General features: G+C 42.2%; 1 protein-coding gene across 1 annotated transcript; it reads left to right on the top strand.

Moving 5' to 3' along the window:
- Window positions 1–435: 435 nt before the first annotated feature.
- On the top strand, window positions 436–10,584 carry vdac3 (voltage-dependent anion channel 3). The gene is made up of 9 exons (XM_048996880.1): window positions 436–569; window positions 2,665–2,742; window positions 3,772–3,821; window positions 6,261–6,413; window positions 7,410–7,462; window positions 7,691–7,918; window positions 8,032–8,182; window positions 8,408–8,465; window positions 9,326–10,584. The coding sequence occupies exons 2-9, from the start codon at window positions 2,676–2,678 to the stop codon at window positions 9,415–9,417; spliced, it is 852 nt and encodes a 283-aa protein (XP_048852837.1). The 5' UTR covers window positions 436–569; window positions 2,665–2,675; the 3' UTR covers window positions 9,418–10,584.
- Window positions 10,585–10,741: the final 157 nt, after the last annotated feature.

Raw genomic sequence — 10,741 nt, 5'->3', positions numbered from 1 at the left:
CTTAATAAAGAATATAGCTATCATTTATATACATAAAGTATTTACTGTCGGTGTAGGGTAATTTTAGGCACTGGTAAATGTTTTTGCAGTGTCTGTACTTTTTGCACACTTGCACTTTATGTAGCCCTGTGTCGATGTGTCATGTAGCGCCATGGTCCTGGAGGAACGCTGTCTTGTAAATGGTTGAAACGACAATTAAAGCCACTTGACTTGACTTAAGGATCACTGCTAAATGCGGTTGTCAGTTTTACAACCTCAGTGTATAACTTTTCCCATGATCTTATAGGAAAATATAGGAATATTACTTGTAATAACAAGCAATAATGCAACACATTGCTTATTTTAAAACCGAAGGCTCTTCCCACAAAATAGATGGAAGTAGGCTCACAATTTAAACTAACAATAAAAGGAGCACGTATGCCCGTAAATTTTGCGCTCAGGCTGCGCTGTATGATGTCCTTTACGCCTGGTGTGCGCACGCGTAGTTCACTACACGCTCGGCTTTCTCCTTCACCTCGTCCTATTGCGAGACTCAGTATCTGCCGTGGCACCAGACTTACAGTCGGACGGTAAGAAGGCCTCGATTTGCGCTTTGATCGCTTCATTTTTTTGTACTTTGTACAGTATCAGGAAGGCTACCGTTTAAAAAACGCAGTTCCGACGGAGGGGTGAATGTGCATAGAATTAGCGGTATCCACAGAGGCCCGATCTCTCCACTGCTTTGAGAATAGAAAATGAAATGTACAGGCCACAGTGTATCAGTTGTAAATGGTGTATGTCATATATTAAAAGTACATTCCTGCCGAACAGTCAGATACTTGTAAACAGTTTTTAAAACTCGACGAGTTCGTACAATCGTAAATTTCCTATTGCTAATTTGTGGGATTGGAAAGGGCGTGTATAGAGTGCTAACTTGGAGGCACACTGCTGGTTTGACCACATTAAATCTCATATGTTAACGCCGTTAATATCACACGCTAAACCAAGTGTAAAGATGCGGTACGTGGTTTTTGTTATGTGAAAGTAGCGGTGTCTTGTCTCTTATCTGTTTGATCTGCCTGATCGTTATCGAAAATTATCCATGAGATACGGCCACTGATGCGGGACAAGTAAGGAAAGGGTGGTAATCTGCCGGCAAGACCTTGTTACTTAATGTCCCCTTAACAGTTAGTCTGATTAGAACTGTGTGTGACTGGTCACGTTAATGTGTTTGATCAGGGATCGGGTAAAAGGACAGTGAGTGTGATTTGAAATTTTAATCAATACAATTGGTTACCTATACAGTTATATGCAATCAATACAACTGCAAAATTTCAACTAATAATGCACGGATTTTCATTGAAATTAATAATGATGGATATTTCTATACTGAAGTGTTTTATATATTGGTCTATTATGTTTAATAGGCTAGATAAATATTATTTTGCCTGAACTCTGCCAGTCAAAATAAGCAGATTGGTCCCATCAGGAAATAGTTTTTTGTTTGCTTAAAGTGTGTCTTTGTGTAAATGTGGTAGTAACGCTGAGGAGGTCTGTTGGTGTGAGCCACTGTGTGTATGGTAGCATTGATAGCAGAAGGTTCAGCATCTAAGTTGTAATACATGACCTTATTCACCTTATCTTATAGCTACAAGCACATACAGTAAGAACTTGTCACCATTGCCAGTGGTGTTTCAGATGGAGTATATTCACCGATTAGTGTTTTTGCAGTGTCCTATTAATATATTTCAATTGTCATTTTGTCCCCTAAAATACCATACATTAGTGTGGACTGCTTTGTTCATAGGGTCGTGAATTGCCCTTGCATTATGTTTATTTTCTGTGGGGCAACGAGAGCATTGAGGTTAACCAATGAGGTCTTTGGGAACAGGCTTATTTCATAAGTGTCTGATCACATGAAGGTCTGTATCGTATTTGCCCAGTCTAATAATAGTTGGGTGCTGGACTGTCAAGCGACTGACGCAGGTGATTTGAAGCCCCGGAGTCAGTGCCTGGTTTCTCCCCTACGTCGTGTAATGTACCACCACTGTGGGGGGGTCATTTAACCACACGTTCCTAGAGAGGATGGCATGAGAAACAGCGACAGGCAGCTTCCGACCTCACGTCCCACTTCCCCTTGTCCTTCTGTGCTGGGCTCACTTTTTATACAATAAAGCAAAATACACTGTCAAAATCGGATTTTATTCCCTTTTTTTAGGTAGTATCTCTAAAAATGACCGCATGTTATATTTGCCAGGGGAACATGAATTCAGCCCTGCTAAGTTATACTTTATGGTTGGGCTTGCTAGAGTTGTGAATTCTCACTTGTAGAAGAAATAATTACAATAAAGACTGAAAATGTTGGTGTTAATATCCAGAGCAAAGAATGAGGGTCAGCTTGTATACATCAGTCTGACCCTTTGACTTTGAGTATGTTATTTTGTAAATACACTGCTAATGTGAAGAGCCAATCATATGGCGACCAAAGCAATAACAGTGGAATGTTAGCGATGGTTTGTGCATCGTTTCTAAACTCCCTTTTGATTGGCTACCCACATTTACATTCCGCATCTAGCAAGCCGTGGAAGCTGGTCAGGAGGATGGCTGTGTTCCTCAGATTGTTTGTAAAATGTGAATGGAAATGTTATGTTTAATGACTCCCGCTCTGTTGTGTTCTCTCCACAGATACTGACACCATGGCTGTTCCTCCCTCATACTCAGATCTGGGCAAGTCTGCCAAAGACATCTTCAGCAAAGGCTATGGTAACGAACCTTTACGCTGTCTGTTTGAACCCAGAGTCAATTGTCAGCGCCCTGCTAACGTATCTGGGAGCAGCTGCTAAGCCATTTTCCCCATTGCATCAGTGTCATGCTTAAAATGGCTCCGTCCGTATAAGCATCCTGACCATGTGACCTGGGGGGAAAGGAGAGCCAATGCTGGGTGTTCCATTGGGGTGACAGGGCCGGTTACAGTGTTGTGCTTGCAGGCTACTTATTTTCAAATAATTTTACAGATGAGAAACGAGTCTAAAAACCATTAATTTTCTAAAGTCATACATTTCAGCTGCAGTACATTTGTGCCATTTTATTTTTTTTTGTTCACTTTTTTTTTGTTTTTGTGCACTTGTTACCTCTCGCAGATTTGTACAGTTTGAACGTTGTAGTTTCTGACTTCAACCCTGCCTGCAGAGTCAGTCACAGTCCTGTACTCCAGGTCACATGACTGAGACGTTAGTTTTGACGTCAGGGCTGGAGCAGAGTGCCCTTAATGGCTTAGCCTCCCAGGGGCCCCCTTGTAGTAGAATTACCGTAAATCACATTGCATGTAAGTCAGGTGCATTGGCATTGATCTGAGGCTCCACAGGAGTCAGGCTAAATACCTTTGGCCCTTTGATGGGCTGTTTTTTACGGAGTTTCTTAGTGTCTGTCAACTTTCAGAGCTATTTTTGAAATTAAAATAGTTTGACGGTGCTTTCAGAAAAATTAGATGATAATTCAGTGTAATACATTACAAGACAGGAACTGGTAGGTTTTAGGTTGCAAGATGTTAGTCTGTGAAATTAGGCTAATGGAAATGGCATGTGCCCTGCAGTCATGACTAGGATAAGTGGTTAGAAGATGGACAGATGGATGGATGGACAGACAGATGAATGGAAAAGTGAAATCTCATTTGAAAATGGAAATTAGTTTCATTTGGGAGGACTGTTGTCATATTCTTCTTCAATGAACACCGTTTCCTTCTTGAAAACAGTACTTCGTCTCCCCAAACATTCCCTTCCCTCTGTCTTCTAGGCTTTGGAGCCATCAAGCTGGATCTGAAGACCAAGTCCCAGAGTGGAGTTGTGAGTATCTTGCCCGCATTCCGTCCTTGGCATTCCGCTGCAGCGCCCTTGCCTGTTTACCTGGATTGGCAGGGGATTGTCATGTGTATCGTAGAGGGCCGAGCTGCCCTCAGCTAATAATGTGGCGTGATTTAAGGTCACATGGTATTTCCTGTGTGCTGGGGGGAGCTCAGTGGGTAGTAGAGTAGCCTCATACCTGCAGGGTTCAGGGTTCCAATGCAGCCCCTTGCTCTCTGTATCTGTGGTTTATACTTTCTCCCTGTCCTGTGTTTCTTTTTTTTTGGGTAACGCCATTTTCCTCCGTGCCTCTGTTGCATGTAAAATGTAAACTTCATATTTAACATATTTAGCTTTTGTCCAAGAGACATACAAGTGGGGCAAATAGCCATATGTTGGTGATGTTCTGTCAAGGAGTCTCCATGGTATAAGTGCAGCTAGGCTGAGCTTCCAGTGATTGCTCAGCTACAGGTGTAATTAGCATTGGAGTAAGAGCTACAACACAACTTCTAATGTGTCCAGGTGCCTGCCCTGTGATAGGCCGGCATCCCATGTCAGGTATAAACGAATCCCCTGATGCTCTGGATCTCTTTCTGTCTTCTATCATGTTATATTCGTGTATAAATACCGAGTGCTTTTAGGGTGCTTTTGCACTGCACCAGGTACCACATTTTTGGTACTAAAAGGTGTCTGTTTTCCACTGACATAAAAACCGATACCAGTGTTGAATTACATTACAGCACAAGGCGGAGTATTTTATACTGAATTTGAAAAATGGCTGTAGTATTTTATAGGGCTGGATGATGTGTGAGATTGATACCATCATCGCATGTTACGCACATTGTTCTTACATCACTAGTCAGCTAGATTAAAGATCAGGCTTTTTCTTTAAGTTCTGTACGGACATTGTGTCTTTCACTAAAACATTTTTACTGTCATAGGAAAAAAAACTTAGAATGTTTTGCAGTTTTAATGTTGAGAAGGAATAATCATTATCTAGTATATGCTTAAAAACCAGTTTAAAGTTTACCTCCGCTGGTTTTTCATGAGGGCTGCATGTGTTCTCTGAGACAATTATAATCATTTTCATCCTCGCTGTTTAAATCACTCCTGGACGGGTTTGTGAGAAATTAATGTTGAACTCCTTATTTTCTTTATGAATACCCCGATATTTATCGAAAAATAATATCGTGTCTCCCTGGTATATTATTCAAATTACTTACTTTCTTGACATGCTTTTGTAGTCATGTTGTTGTATCTGCTCTTCCAATTATATTGCAAATTAAGCTTGGATCTTTCATTTGTCCATCCATCCATTATTACTACTTTTTATTTATTTTTTACTTTATCATTGTTTTCTGAGATCGTAACTTTTCCCAAGGCTGCATTTGTATTGTGTTTCAGAGGCAGGCTATTTGCGTAACCAATAGACTAAGAAAGCATTTCAAGTCCCACCCAAAAGTACCAAAAAGTACCCTAGTTGATTTGGCATTTTTGGTACTGGAACTTGACTGGATGTCAATGGAAAAGAGAAAGTATCAAATGTGCTGTGGAAAGGTGCCCTTGGTTTCATTCTGCGGCTGCTGCTGATGGGGATTTCCACCGTTTTTCATGGTTTCCTGGTTTCTGCTTGACTGTTGATCATCACTGGACTTGCCCTCGCTTCCATGCTTTGTGTGGCGTCCTGCCAACGCAGAGGCAGCCCTGCTGCTGAGGTAGTGAGGTTCTCACCTGCTCAGTCCTGCTTAACACGGCTTTTCTTTCGTCTTATACTATGTGCATGACGTTCTGACCAATTATCAAAGTTCTGAGCAAAGAGACGTGTTTATAACTCGTCATGCTCATCTGTCGGGTGTCATTTGACTAATGGTTCTGTCCCCTGGGCAGTAAGGGCCTCGCTCTGTGTTTGTCCCGCTCTAACTCTTCTGTTCCTTTCTTTCCGCTGCCGTCTCTGGATCTCTGCATGTCAGATGGTAAGGATGCGTAAGCCTGGTACGAGCAGCATCTCCCTGCTGGCTCCCACACTCCACGGTGCCACAGCACTTCAGTGAATCTGGCAATTCTCTGCAGGACGTGGCATCTCTCTATGTCCACCTCTAGCTTTGCATGCTGCTTACCTAGACCAGGCTGAAGGTTTATGGGAACAAACCTTTAAATATCTACCTTCAATAGTTACTAAAAGCCAGTAAGAGCCCAGGCAGAGTGTAAAGCAGCATGTTTTTAAACATACCCAGGCTGGTAGCCCCTTATTTATATTAATGCATCTTCAGTTGCCCTGACTACCAGTGTTTGGCTTATGGGCCTTTTACTTGTTTTTCTTCCTCCCTTATTCCTTCACATCTTCTCCCCATAACCTGATTTTTTTTTTCCTGTCACCATCCCTCTCCCGCCTCCCTTCCCTTCTGCATTCTCCACATTCCTGAACCCTTCTGCCCATCTCAGGAATTCACCACCACCGGATCCAGCAACACGGACACGGGCAAAGCCAGCGGCAACCTGGAGACCAAGTACAAGATGAAGGACCTCGGCCTCAGCTTCAGCCAGAAGTGGAACACGGACAACACTCTGACAACGGAGATCACCCTGGAGGACCAGGTACGCCTCCCTCACCCTTAAGCAGGGGCCATGGTGACCTTCCACAAGATGGCCAATGAGAACCCCACACTACACTATGGTTTGCTTTGTGTTTCGCTCGTGGGAGTTTTACTTATCCAAAAATGTTCTGAGGGGAGAATGAAGAATGATTTGTTCAGTGAGATAACCAATCAGATTGTAGAAGAGGTAGGCCCAAGCAACTAGAGGAAGCAGGACTAACCAATCAGATATATTTGTCCTGCCTCCTCTACAATCTGATTGGTTATCTCTCTGAACCAATCATTATTCATTCTGCCCTCAGAACAGAAAGTAAAATTCCCATGAGCTTGTGTTATCATCATTAGTGTTTTTGTTTCACTGTTTAGTCAGTTTACCCAAAGGAAGTTTGTTAAGCCCATACAGCTTTTTCTGAGCTTAACTAACATTTGCGTGTATTAATTTAGCAGATGCTTTTATCTAAACTGACATACTGGGCAGGATCAGAGAGGAGGGTTACAGTATCGCAGTTGAGGTTGAGTCTTGCTCAGGGGCCCAGCAGTGAAATGTCTACGTCGCTGGTCAGGGATTCCAACCCACGACTTTCCAGACATGGGCACATATCCACAACCTGCTGAGCTAAACCCCATAAATTTGAGCAGATTCATTTAAGCGTCTTTATCAAGAATTCAGCAAAACCCTTCTGCGTTCTATGTCTGTTGCATTTCCTTTCTTGCTACACTGTTTGGGTGATGACCAGGATTAATATGAACTCTGAGTGATGCTTCCTTAGAAATACATTGCAACATAATGCAAACGTCACTTCTCCAAAATATATCTGGTAAATATGGAGAATGTTTTTTTTTTTTCTTTCCAAAATTAGTTAAGCCATTTGATCTTTGTGTTTGGGTTTGCATAGTATTGTAAATATGTATTTGATTTCAGTATTAATCACTGTTTTAATATTTAGGTACATTTTTTAAATTCAGAATTAAGTCGTTGTCATCCTTGTTTTTGCAGCTGGCTCAGGGACTGAAATTGACATTCGACACTTCATTTGTGCCAAACACTGGGTAACTGCTGCTCTTTTTAAAACGTAACTGACACTAAAACCTCCTTGCTTGTAATAATAAGCCTGTGCTGTTTTGTTTTAAGATTGTGTACTGTGTGGTTTGTCAGTGAACAGCCACTTGGTTCTGCTCAGTCTAATGGTATTTACCCTACGTTAAACAGAATCCATTACTTCATGTTTGGTAGACTTCATATTACAGTTAAAGTTCTTCTAACGTCTTGGACTTCAGTAAGAAGAGCGGAAAGCTGAAGACCGGCTACAAGCGTGACTACGTGAACCTGGGCTGTGACATCGACTTCGACTTTGCGGGGCCCACGGTGCACGCCGCCACAGTCCTGGGCTACGAGGGCTGGCTGGCTGGGTACCAGATGGCCTTCGACACGGCCAAGTCCAAGCTGGTCCAGAACAACTTTGCGTTAGGCTACAAGGCTGGTGACTTCCAGCTGCACACCAATGTGTGAGTACGGGCTACTTCGCCCCCTGCTGGCCCACTAATGAACTACAGCAATATAACTTCTTTCCCACAATGTTTTGCTGTTTTGATGTTGCTGCACATCTGGCTTCTCACAGGAATGACGGGACAGAATTCGGAGGATCCGTATATCAGAAGGTGAACGACAAGCTGGAAACCGCTGTCACCCTGGCCTGGACGGCTGGAAGCAACAACACACGCTTCGGCATCGCTGCCAAGTACCAGCTGGACAAAAACTCCTCCATTTCTGTAAGACTCCCCTCCCTTACCGCTGCAAGAATTTCTGTTTTGCTTAGGACATTAAGCTCTCATCAGATGAGGTGTTTTGGTCTTCAAGTCTTAACGTCGTCTCTGATGAAGGACGTAACGTATTTCTCTTTGACTTCTCTGTGTTAAATCTGCCTTCTTCCGACAAACTCCTCATTTGAGAAGGACAGCGAGATCTAATGTCTGTTTATCTGTTACCCACTGAAGGCCAAAGTTAACAACGCGAGTCTGATAGGGGTGGGCTACACGCAGAGCCTGCGGCCAGGTAAGCAGCCTGTGAGCTTGGAACATGTCTGTGTAGCTATAACACAGTTTTCCTGAATATGTGTGTTCATATTTCCTTAAGCATTTGCACTTTTCCAAATGTCCAGACTGTTACACTCAGATGTGATTTACAGTAAGAACCTGGTCAAGTTAGTAAAATAGGGCAGCCAAAAATTATTTTGATGATCATTTGGTGACCCAAAAAAAGAGTTTAAAGAAAGGTGCAAATGCTGATATTATAAGCCACTGATATTTAAGTCACAGTTGTAATAAAATCTTGTGAAACAGTCTAAAGAATAAATTGACACAATCGCATTGAAACAAATGCCTGCTATTCTCAGTCATATTTAGCTTGCTAATAATTGTACTTTATACCACAGTATGTGGTATTTTGATGACATTTTCTTCCCATTTTGAAATTTTGGCCTTACAATTATTGAATGGGATTGGGGGGGGGTTTCCTGTAAAATTTTATTTCTAACTGTTGTTAACTTTTGCTAGGTGGTGATGTCATTATACATTATTTATGCAGCACACTGCAAAAATGCAACCAAGTGATGACAATTCATTGTCAGCTATTTTTATTCCCGATTTATCGATGAGTTGTTTTAGCTCTAGCCAGCAACACATAAACAGTATAATAAAATAAAGAAGAGGCAGTAAGTGTCTGACTTACTTTTCAAATGGACTGGTTCTGTTGTCCTCTGGAATGATCAGTGGCTGATTTTAACTGTAAGCTTTTACCTGTAGCTAAATCAGAATGGCCCTAGTTCTCAGTACATAATGTCATGTTCAGTGACACAGCGGAGCTGAGAAACAAGGTGGCAGAAAGCTTCTCACGTGCCTGTCGCTCCTCTGTAGGCGTGAAGCTGACTTTGTCCGCGCTGGTCGACGGCAAGAACTTCAGCAGTGGGGGCCACAAGGTGGGGATGGGCTTCGAGCTGGAGGCGTAGAGGGGAGGAGCACGGAGATGCCCCCCCCCCCCCATCCACAGCACTCCTCACACACACCCACACGTTCAGCCTTAATCCCTCCCAGAAGAATCCAGTACTCTTTACACTGTCTCAACCGCAGCTGAAGCCCTCGTTTAGACTGTAATTAATTTAAGTGTGATCACAGTTATGACTTTAGTTCTGCTGGCATACAGTCAGTATCGGAGTCCCCCTGCAGGCTGCCGTGCTCCTAGGACCCAGCCATGGTGATTGTTTCCGATTCTTTCACGACTCGGCTTCATTGATGATTTTGTGGGAACATACTCCATTTTTTTGTGGCCATAGGTTTTGCATATCATCACTTTATCATTTTTACTTTCCAGGAATCTTATAACCAGCTCACTTGATTTAAATCGTTTTTTTTTTTTTTTTTTTGTGGAACTACTTTTCATGGTACACCCACAAAGCAAACAGTGATTTTATGAAGGCTATTGTTCTTATAAATGTAACTTTTTTTTTTTTTGAGTTCCTTTTAAGTTTCTGTATTTGACCAGACAGGAATGTACCACTAAAGGCTCCCAAAGCTGTAGGAGCAATGAGGAAGCCCATGTGAAGACTGCCAAAAAGGTTTCACGTTCTTACGAGGTTTTCTTTTCACACAATAAACATGTAACGCACACCGACTGAAAGTGATCAGCACGTTTTTAGAGTGCGATTACCGGTGTGTCTGCAGTTAATTTTCAGGGCTCAGTGAGTCATTTCAGCCTCAGTCGCCCAGCTCACCTCCGTGTGGTCTGTCTAACATGATAGTCTTCTGTCCGAGCTGGTTTTATCTGTGACGTAAAACCCAGCCCAGGGAAGTTGCTGCTTTTCAAAGGACTGTCTACTTCTTCCGGAACCTGTAAATCCAGGAGAATTCAGTTCACATTAGCAGCATCAAATTATTTTGTAAGGAAACCCTGCAGATATTACAGGCCTCCAGAACAGAGCTAAGAGGCTTTGGAACTTCCATTGTTATGGTTACAAGTAATCATGTTATGGTCTATGGGAACGCTGTGTTTGCATGTTCTTTTAATGATTAGTTTTTCGATTTGAACTCCACCGCCCTCAGTGACTGTTGTGTTGGGAGATAAGGTGATTGTAAGGAAACCCAAATTAAGAAATAAAAATCAAGCTTAAAACTGAAAATTGTAAGTTTTTTCCCCCCTCTGTTATAAATACCTAGCGACATCTCATTCGCAGCCATGAAGCTAACATTGTTATTTTTAAAAAGGACAAATACCCTGAATGAAAGACAAATTTAAGTATCTACAGACGAGAGATTCAAGACCTTTTAAGCCTTAAT

The sequence above is a fragment of the Brienomyrus brachyistius genome, chromosome 2, assembly GCF_023856365.1.
Source record: "Brienomyrus brachyistius isolate T26 chromosome 2, BBRACH_0.4, whole genome shotgun sequence".
Taxonomy (NCBI): domain Eukaryota; kingdom Metazoa; phylum Chordata; class Actinopteri; order Osteoglossiformes; family Mormyridae; genus Brienomyrus; species Brienomyrus brachyistius.
Note: the sequence above shows the minus strand (reverse complement) of the source record. Positions and strands in the feature narration are given on the sequence as shown.

What these genes read in the sequence shown, in the direction of transcription:
- vdac3 (XM_048996880.1), top strand. Translation starts at nt 2,676, where the DNA reads ATGGCTGTTCCTCCCTCATACTCAGATCTGGGCAAGTCTGCCAAAGAC. An exon ending in CATCTTCAGCAAAGGCTATG is followed by an intron (nt 2,743 to 3,771) that starts GTAACGAACCTT and finishes TCTGTCTTCTAG; the next exon opens with GCTTTGGAGCCATCAAGCTG. An exon ending in CACGCAGAGCCTGCGGCCAG is followed by an intron (nt 8,466 to 9,325) that starts GTAAGCAGCCTG and finishes GCTCCTCTGTAG; the next exon opens with GCGTGAAGCTGACTTTGTCC.